This window comes from Xyrauchen texanus, chromosome 47 (assembly GCF_025860055.1).
Source record: "Xyrauchen texanus isolate HMW12.3.18 chromosome 47, RBS_HiC_50CHRs, whole genome shotgun sequence".
NCBI classification, from domain to species: domain Eukaryota; kingdom Metazoa; phylum Chordata; class Actinopteri; order Cypriniformes; family Catostomidae; genus Xyrauchen; species Xyrauchen texanus.
The window spans coordinates 7,960,698-7,978,949 of record NC_068322.1 but is presented as its reverse complement, the minus strand read 5'-3'; the positions used below and the strand labels follow the sequence as shown (position 1 = coordinate 7,978,949).

At 37.8% G+C, this 18,252-nt stretch overlaps 2 protein-coding genes across 3 annotated transcripts; one reads left to right on the top strand and one right to left on the bottom strand.

The window, feature by feature from the left end:
* Window positions 1-133: 133 nt before the first annotated feature.
* Window positions 134-9,017, top strand: glt8d2 (glycosyltransferase 8 domain containing 2). Of its 2 annotated transcripts, none has more exons than XM_052120699.1 (10): window positions 134-233; window positions 2,423-2,458; window positions 4,488-4,577; window positions 4,703-4,904; window positions 5,199-5,316; window positions 6,270-6,357; window positions 6,578-6,690; window positions 6,814-6,980; window positions 7,115-7,227; window positions 8,842-9,017. In XM_052120699.1, the coding sequence occupies exons 2-10, from the start codon at window positions 2,440-2,442 to the stop codon at window positions 9,006-9,008; spliced, it is 1,077 nt and encodes a 358-aa protein (XP_051976659.1). In that variant the 5' UTR covers window positions 134-233; window positions 2,423-2,439; the 3' UTR covers window positions 9,009-9,017. The 2 variants fall into 2 exon arrangements, with proteins under 2 accessions (XP_051976659.1, XP_051976658.1); XM_052120698.1 differs by having other exon boundaries at window positions 4,698-4,904.
* Window positions 9,018-9,078: 61 nt separating this feature from the next.
* LOC127638930 (endoplasmin) lies at window positions 9,079-18,054 on the bottom strand. The gene is made up of 18 exons (XM_052120697.1): window positions 17,931-18,054; window positions 16,575-16,677; window positions 16,081-16,222; window positions 15,796-15,912; window positions 15,137-15,468; window positions 14,936-15,047; window positions 14,578-14,703; window positions 14,353-14,469; window positions 14,115-14,252; window positions 13,925-14,002; window positions 13,762-13,827; window positions 13,305-13,574; window positions 12,622-12,867; window positions 12,394-12,530; window positions 12,085-12,163; window positions 11,829-11,984; window positions 9,542-9,640; window positions 9,079-9,458 (listed from the first exon to the last, which is right to left on the bottom strand). Exons 1-18 carry the CDS (start codon window positions 17,977-17,979, stop codon window positions 9,432-9,434), a joined length of 2,394 nt encoding a protein of 797 aa, XP_051976657.1. The 5' UTR covers window positions 17,980-18,054; the 3' UTR covers window positions 9,079-9,431.
* Window positions 18,055-18,252: the final 198 nt, after the last annotated feature.

Below are 18,252 nucleotides of genomic sequence, written 5' to 3'. Positions count from 1 at the left end.
CATATTTGATATCACAGAAAATCTCAGGACGTCTTGAATGGCACAGGAAACAATGGCATGTCGATATTGTCTCATGGTCTCAGAAATTAAGAAACTTGGGAGGGGTTCAGCATGCCTCTAGACCGAGTTGCACTGGACGTCTCGCGCCTTTGTTACGCCCACCCGCTTGTGTTGTACATATTAGGTGGACACGGTCGCGCGACTGCTGTGAATTATTCTGGAAATCTCTCGTGGTAAGTGCCAACATCAATATTTCAGTGTCAGTCACTAAAAAGCGTCGAAGTTGTCGTTTTTTCCCTCACTCTTTCTCTTATTTTCACTCTTGCACATCACGAAGTTTTCCTTCTCCAAACGTACCCTTTCTGTGATAACTAGGATATTTATGAGTATTAGAAACATCATTGGAAAGTTTTGAAAATGTAACTGCGGTGCTGTTGCGTTTGTCTGACACTCCTTCAAAAGTCCACCCATTATTATTACTATAAGTAGGGTGGGATGGGAAAGTTACTCTAAAAATGTAATTAATTACTAATTATATATACAGTGTAATTAGATTACTGTACTAATTACTCTGTCTGAAAAGTAATTGCATTACTTATTACTAATTACTTTCTAAAACCCTTATCAACCTCGACCAGATGAAAAATACAAGGATAGACATGAAACTGTTCTTTTAATTCTTTCAAATAAATAATATAAAATCAAATACATTATTCATGAACTGGCCAAATAATTTAAGGGGGCAGCGCTAAATTAGAAAACATAAATTTTGATTTTAAATTCACAATTGTTTTATGTAGAATTGTTCTATAGTCTATAAAGTATTTAACACAATTACCTTAGAAGTAACAGTAATTAAATTACTCAAAAAATTACAGTAATCCCTTTACTGTTTTCAATGAAAAAGTAATTTAATTACAGTAATTAGTTACTTAATAATGCATTACACTCAACACTGCTTTTAAAATGTATTCCACTACAGATTACAGAATACATGCTGTAAAATGTATTTTGTAACGTATTCCGTTTTATTACTCAAGGTCAGTAACGTAATCTTTGAAATACTTCTTCAGCACTGGCAGTTTTTTCACTTGTTTTGAATATAATCAAGTTAATAACAAACTTTAAAAATCTGCCAGCTGTAAAACAAAATGCACTTAAAAATACTATCTCATTGTAAAAGTCCCCTCTCTGCTCATGTATATGTAACACCATATAGTGTTTCACCTCTGTTCAAATGCTCCTCCAATCGCAAAAATATAGAGATACATATTTTACAACCGAATAGACTAAATATTAAGTGAAACAAATGACAAAAAATACAAATTAATCTCTTCAGTAATCAATAAACCTTTTGAATGCAGCTGTCTTCTGATAACTAACGATTTAAATTGTAACTGTAGTTACAGGTGATAATATTTTGTATTTTAAATACGTAACCCCATTACATGTATTCTGTTACTCCCCAACCCTGACTACAAGGTCATCATTTACTTACCCCCTTGTGTCCAAACCCAATTGACGTTCTTCTGTAAAACACAAAATGAAATGCTTGGCAAAATCACAGCCTCAGTCACCATTCTCATCCACTAAAAGTGAAAAGTGACTGAGGCTCTCAGTCCCTAACATTCTGCTTCACATCACGCTATGTCAGAACAAAGAAAGTCATACAGGTTTTGAAACAACGTGAGGGTGAATAAATGATGCAAGAATTATACCATAAAGCCAGAAATGAACTTTCTGGTTTTCATTGGTCTGAACAGTGTCATGCCAGTAAAGCTTGGCAGTAGAGACAATGCCTCAAAGCCAAGTTGGAGACATAGGCTTGCTCTGCTCTGAGAGGCCTTTAAAAATGTGATATGAAGTGGGGAGTGACAGAGGTCTGAAATCAAATAGATATCTCTGAGTTAAAGGCTTAGTGAAGAATGCCACCAGGAAGGAAGTGATGGGAGAATCCCAGTAAGCAGTCCCACATGTATACAGAGACTCAATATCACCACAGTCCTCTTAACATTTCATCTTGGACATAACCAAAAGGATAGGATGACATTAGCCAAGTTTGCCTAATATTAAAGGGAAAGTTCACTCAAAAATGAAAATGTCACCTATCATATTACTTGTGAATTTACAGATGTAACCACTGCAGTTGTATGGATTACTTTTATGCTGCCTTTATGTCCTTTTTGGACCTTCTGAGTTTTGGACCTTCATTTGCATTATATTGTATGGACCTACAGAGCTGCGATATTCTTCTAAAACTCTTCGTTTGTGTTCAGTAGAAGAAAAAAGTACACTGTGTAAAGTGCTTTGAGTGTAGTGTCAGAAAAGCGCTATATAAAAGTAACATTCATTCATTCATTCATTCTTTGTGGTAGAGGCCAAGTAATGTGAAGCCATCTCACCATTTTTCTGTCTTTTACAGATGCTTTAGGATGAAACATGGCTCTATTGAGGAAAAGTAAGTAACTAAATGCAATATTTGCAGATTGTGCTTCCATTGCTTTCTCTGTTATGTTGTTTATTGCATCAGTGTTGCATAATCCTTGTGGAAAAACATCCAAAAGCGTCATGTTCAGACTATGAATTCAGCTTTTAATCAGACTCTCGATTTTGGTCCTAAAAATCTGTGTAACGCATACGTACATGATATTGAATCGTTTTCATTGAGAAATCTACACATAAAGCTTCAGTTATTAGTCTCATGATTGCACAAGTGGTGTTTTAGTTCAAGTAGGCATTGCATCCAGACCCCTGACTCATTCTGCAGTGCTGTCCTGCAAAACTGGAATGTCTCCAGTGATTGTGTATGTGGTGGGGGAGGGGTCAGTCAAACAGGAAATTGTTGACGCTGGCCGTTGTAGAGTAAATGAAGTAACCAGGCAGATTGAGGACTCATAAAGTAAATGTATGGCAGGGTTTTTGGAAGACTTGAAATCCCTGAAGATTTTGCAGGCCACTAAAATCATGTTAAGGAATATTCCAGGTTCAGTTTTTTCAGTACAAGAATTTAGGGAATAATGTTGATTACCAAAAAAAAATAAAAAATGTCAAATTCAACACAAATCGAGGTTACAGTGAGTGAGGCACTTGCAATGGAAGTGAATGGTGCCAATCCATAAATGTCAAAATACTCACTTTTTCGAAAGAATAGCCACAAGTTGTAAACAATATGAGTGTTAACATGATTTTAGTGTGTTAAAATCACTTACTAACCTTTTCTTTGTAATGTTACATCCAGTTTTACAACGTTGTTGCCATGACGATGTAAACCCTAAAATGACCAAAAAACAAACAAACAATGATTTAAACAACTGTACAACTCAAATAATACATCCGTTTTAAAAGAAGAATTAATGAAAGTGCTTTATATAATTATAATCTTCACATTTATGCTTTTAAACCCTCCAAAATTGGGCCCCAATCGCTTCTATTGTTAGTGACTCACTGTAACCTGAATTAAAATTAAGGACAAAAATAACTCTTGTGGTAATCAACATTATGCATTTAACATGTATAATGTTTATGTCTTGTTTTTATGTCTCATGGCTGTTCTTTGTAAACAGTGTGTATTTAAATGTTTATTTATTGGTCCCATTCACTTTCATTAAGTGCAATTTTTGCTTCTTATTTTCTATCTTTTTTTTTACAAATAAGGGACGATTCAAAATTATTTTTGTGATAACACAATGCCACAAATTCTGAAATTTTAACTTAACTTGTATTGAACCCAGAACATTCCTTTAAACATAAGTTGTCAGTATCAGCAACCCTCTTCGTCTTAATTTTATTCAGGTATTGAAAGGGATTAAACATACACTGGTAAACACACGTTTTGCATTAGATAGGAAGCATATGATAGGAAGTATGCATACACATTTTGCATTAGATAGGAAGCATATGATAGGAAGTATGCATACACGTTTTGCATTAGATAGGAAGCATATGATAAGAAGTATGCATACACGTTTTGCATTAGATAGGAAGCATATGATAGGAAGTATGCATACACGTTTTGCATTAGATAGGAAGCATATGATAGGAAGTATGCATACACGTTTTGCATTAGATAGGAAGCATATGATAGGAAGTATGCATACACGTTTTGCATTAGATAGGAAGCATATGATAGGAAGTATGCATACACGTTTTGCATTAGATAGGAAGCATATGATAGGAAGTATGCATACACGTTTTGCATTAGATAGGAAGCATATGATAGGAAGTGTGCATACACGTTTTGCATTAGATAGGAAGTATGTTGCACCTGCATAAACAGATATACTCACTCCTACAGTATCTCAGCAATGATTCAAAATATTGAATGTGCTGTACTTTCATATATAGTGAAAAAATGCCCAAACAAATCTCCTCATCTCCCCCTAGCAGCAGCAGTAGAAAGTAATAGCATTGCTGATGTCTTAGAGCAATCTCTTCTGGCCATCTGTTTTTTCACATATACATTTGCCATCCTTCTCTCTGTTTGCTAGTCAACCGTGGGCTCCTCATTCTGCTCTTTCTGGTGGCCCTTGCTTTCCTGTACAACATGAACAGACCACAGACACTATTCAAGTACTCAGGTAAACTTGCATCAATCAATTTTGAAGGGGTCTAATATATTTCCTCAGTTTGTGGTTCATTGCTCTCCTGCATCAGGAATCTTGTTTTATTGACTAATCGCACTCTTGCTGGTCATGGAGTTCAGAGCTCAGGAAAGACCCAGGAAATGCCCCCAGAAATGAAGTAGAAGATGAGACAGAGGTGGACAGAGACATCCCTGTGCTGATCTGTGCTTCAGAGGAGCGAATTGGTGCTTCCATGGCAACTATCAACAGCGTCTACAGCAACACTCGTGCTAGCGTTTTCTTCTACATAGTTACCCTGCGAGATGCCATCAAAAAGATAAGGTGAATGGCATCACTGACTAATGTTTGACTCAATGTCCTGCTGCTGGCTGCCACCTAATACTTGGTCTAAATATATTTTTAATGTAATTTTAAAATTAAGATTTCAGATTGACTTTAAATACCAATCTTTAATATGAGCATAACATTATTAACATTACTATCAGTCAGCTGATCCTCCCTTTGAATGTGTCAGCAATAAATAAAAGTTGAGCATCTACTTTCATACTCAGCAAATCAAAATCCTCCCAGATTAATTAACAAACATGAATCTTTTCTTCCTCTGGACTTGAGCAGAGAATACATAGAGAATACCAAGCTGAGAAAAATCAGGTACAAGATCCTGGAGTTCAACCCGATGGTATTGAAAGGGAAAGTAAATCCGGACTCATCCAGACCAGAACTACTGCACCCTGTGAGTTCTGCTGAGATGATTTGTAACTTCAGCTGCATCATTAATTTTTATTAACAGACATAACCGCTAGAGGTCGACCAATAGTGGATTTTGCCGATATTGATATAGGAGGTAAGGCTGATAAACGATTAATCGGATCATAGTTTTTCAAATCCATTTATAGAATAAAAAAATAAATAATTAGTCTAAGTCTATGACAGGCACAGACAAAGAGGCTAAAAAATGTATAAAATCCCAGATGAAGTTTATTGTGCAACTAAAATCCCAATAGTAACCACAAATTGCACAAGATTTGGTGCATAACGTGGGACATTTAACTGTAAACAAGCCGAAACACAATACTCTATATTAATTATTAACTAAATTAAGCTTGTCTTATAGCCTATATATTTACCAGATGAAGAGATTTGTATACTATATATATATATATATATATATATATATATATATATATATATATATATATAATTCTAATGAGGTTTAATGAGCAACAAGGTTTATTATTATTCACAAGATGAAGTTGGAGACACAATGTATGAGCTGACCGGGCACATTTTCATTTAGTTGCATTTTTCTTTGCATACCCACACTTTAATATAGAACACTTGATTGTCTAATCAAAATAACAAAATATGCATTAAGTGAGGATAAAAATACGATGAATATTGTCACCCCATGAGGTGTCAGTGATTTGTTTTATTTCACTTCTAGAGGGCACAGTTATACTGTAGAGCCCTCCAGTGGCGGCCGCAGAGGAACACGTAGGAATTTATATATATATATCCAAAAAGCCACTGTCGGCACCGATTAATCAGTAAAACCAATATATCGGTCTACCTCTAATAACCATACATTGTGTAATCTTTTTAGTCATTTTGTCTAAGTTTTTACATACAGAAAATGTTTCTTGATTCCCTCACTCTGGTGAGATCCTGGTTTCTTATGTGTTGCAGCTGAACTTTGTGAGGTTCTATTTGCCACTCCTTGCCATTGGAAGTCACAAGCGGATTGTTTACCTGGACGATGATGTCATAGTGCAAGGTAAAATCCATGATCAAATCCATTATTCTATGCATTATCTATAGAAGCCTTAATTTTATACTGAATATGTGGTTCTAGTGACACTTATACACATATTGATACAGCTATCATTATCAAGTTGATAATAGAAAAGGAAGAACAATCTCATAAATGCATGACATCACTTCACCACTCTAGTTATTGTGGTAATAAATGTTTTTGTGTTTTATCTGACCCACAGGAGATATACAGGAACTGTACCACATTAAAATGAAACATGGGCACGCTGCTGCATTTGCTTCAGACTGTGATCTGCCCGACACTCACGAGATGGTGCGCAGTGTGGGGATGCAGGTTTGTATTTCTGTATGTGTAAGTTGTTTTAGTTTTAGGTACAAGTTCATTGTAATATGTGTATGCATGCATTTTTTGCTTTATGTTCACTTGAAGAATAAAAAATATGACTGTCTCTCACAGACAACCTATATGGGCTTCCTGGATTACCGCAAAGAGGAAGTCAGAGAGCTGGGCATCAACCCTAGTGATTGCACATTTAATCCAGGTGTTTTTGTGGCTGATATTGATGAATGGAAAAAGCAAAAAATTACTAAGCAGTTAGAGAAATGGATGGCTGTGAATTTCAGGTGAGTCTAAATGCTGTAGTATTACTTCTTTGGAGATATAATTAGTGGTCAGTAGGATGCAAAATATATCATTTGTGTGTTTTAAAGGGATCAAACCAAATTTTTACATAATTTTTCTCCCCGTTAAAATGTAGGGAAAACTTGTTCAGCAGTGCTGTGGCTGGTGGTGTGGCCACTCCTCCAATGCTGATTGTCTTTCATGATAAATACACCACCATTGATCCACTGTGGCACGTCAGACATCTGGGTAATTTTCTGCTAAATATCTCTTAATCATCACTTATGACCAGAGGCCTCCCTTGAGTCTTGAATCACTTTAAATCCATTTAAATCGCTTTAGAAAGCATTTACACTACTGATTATTTTTCGTCATGCTCAGTCAAATGAAGGCATATTCATGATTTGTTTTTTCTCCCCTAAAATGACATTTATCTAAAGATAAATGAAATTAAGAACAATAAATCACCTCAGGATTGTACTTAAAAAAAACCCTCTAGGACCCTTTATAGCAGAATAGCAACATTTAAAACTATTAAAAATAGGTAAAAACTACACACAACAGTGCACACTCTGAACTGTATCACAACAGTTCTGCAAGGACAAACTTGCAAATTCAATGTCAAAACGTACACAAAAATTCACCGCAAAGTAAAATACGGCTATATCAGTGGCTTCCTAAAAAACAACTTCAAGAGGTAAAATAATTAAATATTTATTCAATATCAGTGTTTGGGTCTCTGAAGCTTCATAAAATATGTACCCCTATGCTTTAACATTTAACCTTATTTTGGTGTAGTATTCAATAGCCTGAGATATTCACATTAAATCTTTCTTGCTAAAAGACCAACATAGGGGTGACTAAATGTTTGAGAAAATAAAAATATGGCAAATTTACCAATGTAATTGAAGTTGTTGAATAGATTAGAGGTAGACGATATATCGGTTTTATGGATTAATTGGTTCCCATAGTGGCTTGTTTGAGCTATCGTTTATTGGCTATTAATTTTTTTTTTTATTATTCCTATTTTGTTCGTCCTTGTCTACCGTTGTAGGATTCCACAGTTGGAAAGGCTTGGTTCTGCAATATAACAGCAGTATCTAGAGATGAAATATAATCAATGCATTTTTTGTTATTTTGCTTCGATAATCTTCTTTCCTAGCGTTTTGTCCCACATGGGTGCAAGGTCCGTTTCACACATATATGTGGCCCAGTTTACGCCGGATGCCCTTCCTGACGCAACCCCCAGTGGCTGGGAGACTCTCACTCACACATACGGGCAATTTAGTCTACAATTCACTTAACCTGCATATTTTTGGTCTTGTGGGGGTGCAAGCCTGAGCACCCGGAGGAAACCCACGCAAACACAGGGAGAAACTCCACTCAGAAAGGCCCTGGGTGAGCCTGGAATCAAACCCGGGACCTTCTTGCTGTGAGGTGACAGTGCTACCCACTGAGCCGCCCTATTTTGCTTAGATAATCAAATGTTCAAAAGTGAAGGGAGGGTATGCAAAGAAATGTGGCTATATGAAAACTCTCCTTCCATCAGCAGATACATTGTGTCGCCAACTTATCAGGTGTATAATAACAAAAACTTATTTTTATAGCCTATAAAAAGCTTACTTTGGTAAATACTTGCATGTAGAGCATTGTAACACAGCAAAGTCTCTGTCATTTCAATATAAGAGTTCCCAGTGTATTTCAGGCTTGTTTATAGTACCACATCATGCACCAAATCTTCACTATTCTGGTTATAATTGGGATTTTGGATGCACAAACTATTGGTCAACCTCTAGGACAGATTAAGTATAAATTTACACTAAAGCAATGTAAAGCTCTAAACATTCTCTTGTGTTTATTAAGGCTGGAGTCCTGATGCACATTATCCTGAGTCTTTCCTCCAAAAGGCGCATTTATTGCACTGGAACGGCCGTTTCAAACCCTGGGACTACCCCTGTGTCCATCTGGACCTCTGGGAGAAATGGTTTATTCCAGACCCCACAGGAAAGTTCGCCCTGGTACGACCATGAGTTTAAACAGACTGAATAATATCCAGTTTTAAACTTTAAAGTCACTTTGACTTTGTGTCCAGACTGGTGGCAACAGAATGTTTAGGGCTGGTGGATGTCTTTTACAGTGTCAATGTAATATTAAGAAATGTTCAAATAAAAAACACTTTACAGATGGTAAAAAGACAACTCCACAGGATCCCTTTCCGGAAATATTTAATGGTTCAATAGACAGGAGCCAGCTCTCCACAACTGGGTCAGTTAAATATTAACAAATTTACAATCATGGAGGAATGTAAAAAAAAGAAAATCTCAAAACACAAAGCAGCGCCTTAAAAATAAACAGCCCCTAACCCACCCTCACAGAGAAAAGATGAACAGCCGCAGTCACCATCTTCACTCTGCATCACAATCCAAAGCCCAGTCCCTACCAGTCATACAGTTTTACAACTCGTCTTTGCCTGTGGAATCCTGAAACACAAGTACATAAAGTTAAGCCTAGCCAAGCTAAAACAACATCATCTAAATTATTTCCTGTTTTGGCACACACTCACCGATTCTTCCTCTACATCCTCGTCTGCCTGGACTTCCTCTTCTTCAGCCTCTGCATCCTCTGCCTGTTCTTCAGGTTCCTCCACTGGCTCCTCCTCTACCTGCACATGGACAGAGCAGCAGGATATTGAGAAACATTTAAACACCTCTCCTCCACTTTAGGTGTTCCAATGTGATTGTGCATGTACATTCCTACACATTTTGACCATTCTGACTTTTCCATGACCTTTCCAGATGTTTACGGTTACTTTACGGATTTATGTCTTTCCATTCTGACTGACTCTGTAATGAATTATTTTGACCAATTTGTTAATCAGTTCAACAGATTCACTGAAAGGAACAGACTCAAAAGAACAATTTTCACACAATTAAGACATCACATTGAAACTGCAAGCACATGTTATTCTAAGAGCAATAAATAAAATCTTACAACAGAGCATAACCTGACAAATGAGTATACAGTACAACAATTTTCATGACTTAAAAGATTTGTGTCCATGACTATTCCAAGCCTGGAAAACACAATTTTAGTATTCACTAATATTTCAAGGTTTTTCATGATTGTGGGATCATGGTTTATTTAAACTTCTCTGTATAGCACAATAGGTGTTATGTGATTTAGAGCATGTACAGTGCCTTGCGAAAGTATTCGGCCCCCTTGAACTTTGACCTTTTGCCACATTTCAGACTTCAAACATAAAGATATAAAACTGTAATTTTTTGTGAAGAATCAACAACAAGTGGGACACAATCATGAAGTGGAACGAAATTTATTGGATATTTCAAACTTTTTTAACAAATAAAAAACTGAAAAATTGGGCGTGCAAAATTATTCAGCCCCTTTACTTTCAGTGCAGCAAACTCTCTCCAGAAGTTCAGTGAGGATCTCTGAATGATCCAATGTTGACCTAAATGACTAATGATGATAAATAGAATCCACCTGTGTGTAATCAAGTCTCCAGTATAAATGCACCGGCTCTGTGATAGTCTCAGAGGTCCGTTTAAAGCACAGAGAGCATCATTAAGAACAAGGAACACACCAGGCAGGTCCGAGATACTGTTGTGGAGAAGTTTAAAGCCGGATTTGGATACAGAAAGATTTCCCAAGCTTTAAACATCCCAAGGAGCACTGTGCAAGCGATAATATTGAAATGGAAGGCGTATCAGACCACTGCAAATCTACCAAGACCCGGCCGTCCCTCTAAACTTTCAGCTCATACAAGGAGAAGACTGATCAGAGATGCAGCTAAGAGGCCCATGATCACTCTGGATGAACTGCAGAGATCTACAGCTGAGGTGGGAGACTCTGTCCATAGGATAACAATCAGTCATATACTGCACAAATCTGGCCTTTATGGAAGAGTGGCAAGAAGACAGCCATTTCTTAAAGATATCCATAAAAAGTGCCGTTTAAAGTTTGCCACAAGCCACCTGGGAGACACACCAAACATGTGGAAAAGGTGCTCTGGTCAGATGAAACCAAAATCGAAGTTTTTGGCAACAATGCAAAACGTTATGTTTGGCTTAAAAGCAACACAGCTCATCACCCTGAACACACCATCCCCACTGTCAAACATGGTGGTGGCAGAATCATGGTTTGGGCCTGCTTTTCTTCAGCAGGGACAGGGAAGATTAAAATTGATGGGAAGATGGATGGAGCCAAATACAGGACCATTCTGGAAGAACACCTGATGGAGTCTGCAAAAGACCTGAGACTGGGACGGAGATTTGTCTTCCAACAAGACAATGATCAAAAACATAAAGCAAAATCTACAATGGAATGGTTCACAAATAAACATATCCAGGTGTTAGAATGGCTAAGTCAAAGTCCAGACCTGAATCCAATCGAGAATCTGTGGAAAGAACTGAAAACTGCTGTTCACAAACGCTCTCCATCCAACCTCACTGAGCTCGAGCTGTTTTGCAAGGAGGAATGGGCAAAAAGTCTCAGTCTTTTGCACATTCAGTCTCTCGATGTGCAAAACTGATAGAGACATACCCCAAGCGACTTACAGCTGTAATCGCAGCAAAATGTGGCGCTACAAAGTATTAACTTAAGGGGGCTGAATAATTTTGCACACCCAATTTTTCAGTTTTTTATTTGTTAAAAAAGTTTGTAATATCCAATACATTTCGTTCCACTTCATGATTGTGTCCCACTTGTTGTTGATTCTTCACAAAAAATTACAGTTTTATATCTTTATGTTTGAAGCCTGAAATGTGGCAAAAGGTCGAAAAGTTCAAGGGGGCCGAATACTTTTGCAAGGCACTGTATATGCATGGCCGTACCTGTGCATCAAGGTCTACGTTCAGGCTGAGCCGGAGCATGCGCTCTATTCTGTCTCCATAGGCTTTGGTGTCTGAGACCTGGTAGCCAGAGCGCAGTGTGGCGGTCTCAAATAGCACCACGGCTAAATCGGCAGCGGTCCGATCCTCAGCATCTGCCTACGAACATAGCAATATAATTTCAACCACTTCTAACCACTTCACAAATCTTGAGGAAAATATTTAGAAATTAACTGAATCAGGATGATGTTGGACTTACTTTGACTCTCCTCAACATCTCCTTGATGAGGGGATGTTTGGGGTTGATTTCTAAGGTCTTCTTTTGACTTGCATAATAACTTGAAAAGGAAAATGAAAAAGATTTGTGTCAAGTTTAATAACCAGATCGTGAAACCGTTTGCAGTGTATTAGCCATTTTTCAATTTTGACATGGTGGACTGCATTGTGAACTTTGTGTTAGTAATACCTTGGAAAGCATCACAAACCGTTATAAAACTTCAAAATGGTGCACAACTAACGCTTGTATGCAGACAGACTTGTCAGTTTAAAACTTGTACAGAGAACTTACTTTGTGGAAATGTCTTTTCCTGTCTGGTAAGCCTGTGCTTTCATGATTCGTTCCATATTTCCAGACCAGCCATACTGACTTGCAACCAGAGCGCAAGGAGAGTTGGTCAACCTCTGGGACAAAACGGCTTTCTCAATCTGAAATAACACAAAAACATTATTTCAATTTGTGCCGTTTCGGTTTAGGTTTACAATATGCAGAACAATACATAACAAATAAGGCCCATACATTGTCCTTAAGGGCCTTTTCTTTCATCCAGGTGGTGAGAGGTTCAAAGTCTTTTTCCAAGGCCTCCCTCTTCTCCTTGGCCTTCTCGCTCTCGTCAAACTTCACGCCTTCCTTCGCCACATTCTGGAACCTCTTGCCATCAAACTCAGGCAAGGCCTGGATGCAGTACTCATCCACTGGTTCAGTCAGGTAGATGACCTCATAGCCCTTCTTTAAAAGTTTCTCCACAAATGGAGATGACTCAGCCTAAAATAAACAAATTACACGAAATTGAGTACCTTGCACTGTTTATTAATAATTTACCATACGTTCATGAGAGTAGTAGCAATGATAGATTTACAAACAAATAATTCAGACAGTTTGCAAATCAATCTGATTCTTTGAATAGATCAAACTCAAAAGAACGATTCAATTATGAATCCGACATAGCTACTTCTTTTGAACTTATGATTGTACCAAGGAGAGCTAGGGCAGATTTCAAGATGTCTTACAGTTTTGGATCAACAAGTGTTGAGGGCTGAGTAAACTACAGATATTAAAATTTAAAATGAGTTAAGCCGTTCTAAACGGATGCCTTTTGACACAATTTTCCACTCATCTCAGAAATATTATGAAAGTGTCAAAAGCCATATTTTAACAATATTAGACATTTGTTAGATTCAGCATGAAGTGTCCATGCCCACCTCCTTCCTGCTGGTTCCAGCCATGAAGAAGATCTTGTCTTGTTTCTCCTTCATCCTCTCCACATACTGCTCCAGGCTGGACTGGACGGACTCGCTGTGGGAAGTCTGGAAGCGAAGCAGTTTGGCCAAGCGGGTTCTGTTGGAGTGATCCTCAATCACTCCCAACTTGACGTTGGTGCCAAACTCCTTCCAGAACTTATCATTGTACTGCTCCTCAGCGATCTTCTTGATCATATCCAGGGTCTTGCGCACCAGCTTCTTACGGATGACCTGCGGAGGAACCATTCTTTTGAATCTCAAAGTTGAATACATTAAACATACTAGTCTAGGCAACTCTAGTGCATATCTCTAAAGGGCTTTCTGAGAGTCAAATTCTCAATCATGCATTATATTATTGTATAATATTACAAACAACCGGTTGTGCATTTAATTTGATCAGCAAAACTGTAAGCTTTACCTTGAGCAGTTTGTGTTGCTGTAGAGTCTCTCTAGACACATTTAGAGGAAGATCATCAGAGTCCACCTGAGAGAACAGGTAATGTGGAATCAACATTACGCTTACCAAAAATTCATACCGAAATATAATAATGCTTTCCATAGAGGTAAACAGCAACACTTACAACTCCTTTGATGAAGTTGAGGTACTTGGGCATCATGTCATGGAAGTCATCGGTGATGAAGACTCTACGCACAAATAGCTAGAAAAAAAAAAAATGGAAGTCATGCGTTTGGAGGCTAAATTACGTATAAAAGTCTAACTCAAAAACAGGACGTAAGAGAAAGCTTTCACGTGAACGTAATCAAACTTACCTTGATGAAGTCGTTCTTCTTGGTACCATACTCATCGAAAAGGCCTCTGGGTGCAGATGCAGGAATGAAGAGGATGGACTTGAAAGTGACCTCGCCTTCAGCGGTGAAATGGATGTGTGACATGGGCTCATCTGAATCCTGACATAAAAAACAGATTTCACTTAAATGATCCAAGAGGCAACTGAAGACCATGGATGATTGCATTCATTATCTACGCATTTAGTTCAGGTTGACTCACCCTAGAGAAAGTCTTGTAAAAGGCCTTGTATTCATCCTCCTCCACTTCCTTTGCATTCCTCTGCCAGATGGGTTTGATGTCATTCATCAGCTCCCAGTCCCACACGGTCTTCTCCACCTGCAGAGAAATTGAATCATTCAAACCATTGAAAAACATACATAAAATATTTGGAACTGAGGTTTATTTGTTCATGCAGTTTCAACACTGGTCAGTTTTTGGTTTTACCTTCTTAGTCTTTGGTTTGTCCTTGTCTTCATCCTCTTCCTCAACCTCAGCTTCATCTTCTGTGGGCTCCTTCTCTGCCTCAGCCTCCTCCTCCTCCTCCTCAATGGGCTCTTCTATGGTCTCAGTCTGAAAAAAGGGTGCTTGTGTTCATTCTTCAAATTCACTTTCATAGCAGTAATATTGGTAAGCTTCTAACTAAACCCCTTTTATTATATTGTTCTGCTTTCAAGTCAGCAGAAATGTGGGCTGATTCTGGAAGAGGTACATTTCCCAAATAAGCGCAGCACAGGAACCCGCACCAATTCAGTGGAAAAAGGGTACCAGAGGGTCTGGAGTCCAAACATCTAAGAGGACTAACCTTGCTGCTCCATACATAGATAGGGAAGTTGATGAACTGAGAATACTTCTTCACTAGGTTCTTAATGGTCTCCAGCTCAAGGTAGTCCGAAGCTTCCTCTTTCATCACCAACCTGATAAATCAAGATTCGTTTAGTTACTTAAGTCTCGATCTGTTAAAGATCATGTGAGGTTTCAGCACTACATAATAGCCAATGCTTACGTAATGGTGGTGCCTCTGCCCAGAGTGTCTCCACGAGGGTCCTCAATGACGGAGAACTCGTTGGAATCAGACTCCCAGATGTGCTGGGTGCCATTGTTGTGCTTAGATGTGACAATGACCTTGTCGGCCACAAGGAAAGCAGAGTAGAAGCCCACACCAAACTGGCCAATCAGCTCAGAGGTGGTTTGACCCTCATCCTGCATCTCAGTCATCTTGCTGAGGAACTCACTGGTTCCAGACTTGGCGATGGTACCGAGGTTCTTCACCAGTTCCTCTTTGGTCATGCCAATACCAGTATCAGTAATGTGAAGCATGTTTTTCTCTTTGTCAGACTGTGGAGTTGTCAAAGTATCAGGGACAATGTTAATTATTACATAACAGCTATAAAATGACCGTAAAAACAAATGTGGAACTAAAAAAAAATACATTGTTTGCCAGACTGTGGTTAAATAAGTTCAGTATCAAAATTAAGATATGAAAATAACAAGGAAAAGCTCCACAGCATGCTTCACAAACATGTAAATTTCTTTTGCAATGCAAATGTACAAGGGTTATTATTTTTGACAACCGCCAAATGGAAAGTTTCATTACTACAGGCACAGTGGGAGTTCAAGACATGGGTTATTTGAACTACTTTTGTAAAAGGCAATCCAAAACACCTTGATTTTAATAGTAAGCTCTTCGTTTGCAGCAAGGGCATCTTCATGGGTCAGGGACAACAACCGAATCTTATCCAGGGCATCAGAAGCATTGGAGATCAGCTCTCTGAGGAAGATCTGTAGAGTGAAAATGGAGAAGCCAATTACACGTTAAATGAAGCTCAATTATTTAGTTGTATATCTAATAGCCCAATAATCGTGACTAAAACTCCAACATTTATATGCAAATAAAAAAAACAGATCATGTAAATGTGTAAAAATGATTAAAGCCAACCACTAACTCGCCTCTTTGTTCTTATACAGAGAATTAATGATCAATTTCATCATTCTGTTCACTTCGGCCTGGAATACATGCTTTTCTGCTTTCTCACGGATTTCCTTAAATTGCGCGGCATTCAATCCATCAAGCTGTATTGCTTCTTCCTCCCTTTGGGGAAAAAAAAGGGAGAGAGAGAGAGAATGCAAAAGATGCTTGAAACAAATTGATTCCACCATGGACTAATTACCGTTTACTCCTGAGTATTGTGGAAAAAGTCACATGGGTCAAACAGATGTCCAACACACATAGGGGTCCATTTTAGACTTATGTGCTTAAACTGAATAAACCGATATTTTAACAAGCCAAAATAGCAGCTAAAATTTGTGTCAAGTGTTTATTTCCTCACTTTAAATATTCAATGCAATAAGGGATCTCAGAAACAAGAGGAACATTGTTCCATGTCTTGATATTTCGCATTTAAACGAAGCTAAGAGCGGTCAAGTTTCAAGTGCATACAGACCTCTGAACAACCTCGTCATCTGTGCGGGATCCATCTCGGCTCTTTCCTAGGTCCTCTTCCACTGTGCTGTCAATGTCAACATCATCTTCAGCTCTCACAGATGCTGCAATTATGTAAAACATCAAACATTTAAGAATATTTACAGATTTAAAAAGTTTATCATGCCCATGGCATGCAAGTGTTGTTTGCGGTCTACTTCGTTACTCAATAACTTCATGATATGATTCAGTACACCATGCAAAAAAATAAAACCATCTTTTTGAGATCACAAACTTTTTTTTTTTTTAAGTAATCACTGGGCATATTTGGCCAGCAAAGACTCCACTGTGCCAAGAATAAATGGTTCATTGTGCATGAATAGGCACAGCCTGTTGACATCAAGTGATATTTGAATGTCAAAGATCTGTTTTGTGGTGAAGTGTACAAACTAGAGGTAGGCTGTAAAAAGCTCAATTTGGCAAATACTTAAATGTAGAGGATTGTAACAGAGCCAAGGCTTGTTAATAGATAAAAATCCCACGTTATGCACAAAATCTTCATTTTATTTATTTTTTTCAGATTATTATTAGGATTTTGGTTGCACAACAAACTGCATCTGTGATTTTATTAATTTTGTAATCTTGTAGCCTCAATGTCTGTGCCGTAATGAATAATTGAATAATTTCAAAAATGAATAATTTAATAAATCAACCATGGAGAAGAAACCATAACAGTAGACCACTATTATGAATATTGGGGGGAACATGTCCCTGGTGGTTACTGCCCTGCATCATAATAAGGAAAGGATTCATAAATGTTTTTAAAATTATCTGCAAATTAATCTATTGTTGGCCATATCCACTACCTTAGTTATCATGTCAGCAAAATCCACTATCAGTTGACAATTACAAAGCAAAGAATTTACTTTTTATTTTTTGACTATATTCCAGAAATGCACCTTAAAAAAAAAATGAAATAATTTGACGGTGAACATACAATTTGTTTCAATGCAATTTGTAATTCTAATGTACAATATAGCAGGATATTGTGAGCTGAAATTATTATGATGAGATCAGTCATTATTAATTGCCATAAGGAAACTTCCAGTAGCACATACAAGTCAGATCCACATTACATCTTTTATTTCCTGATCTGGATTCCTGATTTATATCATGCATCCTTTTAATAAGAACCTAATGATCTAGACATTACAAAATCTCTTATTTATGATATGAATATATAGAATAACTAATGCATATAAAGCAGAAAGGAACAATACAATGACAGCAACATTACTGTTAACTGCTTTGTCAAGTTCAACCTAAAATCAAATTCGCATAACGGAGAATGCATGCCCATTTAATAAAACATACTCACCAAATGCAAGAAGTGCACAGAGGAGACCGATAATCCATAATCGTCTCATTGTAATTTTAAACAAAGACAGTTTATTAATGGGACTGAAATATTGCTGCAGACTCCACGCGCAATGAACTCTTGCAAAGCGTAGAAGGAAAGGCAGAAGACGGCTTATGAACTCCTGCGTTCTGAGGCGGTGCTCAGTCGGTGTGCGCCAATCACAGCGTCCCACGCACAACACGACACCAATCAGAGAGCTGTCCGCAACTAGCGTCGTCCAATTACCGCTGTACATGTTTGATTCTACACGTTCCAATCGTGGCTCGCGTTGATTGGCTCT

What these genes read in the sequence shown, in the direction of transcription:
- glt8d2 (XM_052120698.1), top strand. Translation starts at nt 2,433, where the DNA reads ATGAAACATGGCTCTATTGAGGAAAA. An exon ending in TGCGCAGTGTGGGGATGCAG is followed by an intron (nt 6,691 to 6,813) that starts GTTTGTATTTCT and finishes TGTCTCTCACAG; the next exon opens with ACAACCTATATGGGCTTCCT. An exon ending in GTGGCACGTCAGACATCTGG is followed by an intron (nt 7,228 to 8,841) that starts GTAATTTTCTGC and finishes GTGTTTATTAAG; the next exon opens with GCTGGAGTCCTGATGCACAT.
- LOC127638930 (XM_052120697.1), bottom strand. Translation starts at nt 17,979, where the DNA reads ATGAGACGATTATGGATTATCGGTCTCCTCTGTGCACTTCTTGCATTT. An exon ending in ACAAACCAAAGACTAAGAAG is followed by an intron (nt 14,470 to 14,577) that starts GTAAAACCAAAA and finishes ATTTCTCTGCAG; the next exon opens with GTGGAGAAGACCGTGTGGGA. An exon ending in AAAAGGCCCTTAAGGACAAT is followed by an intron (nt 12,531 to 12,621) that starts GTATGGGCCTTA and finishes GTGTTATTTCAG; the next exon opens with ATTGAGAAAGCCGTTTTGTC.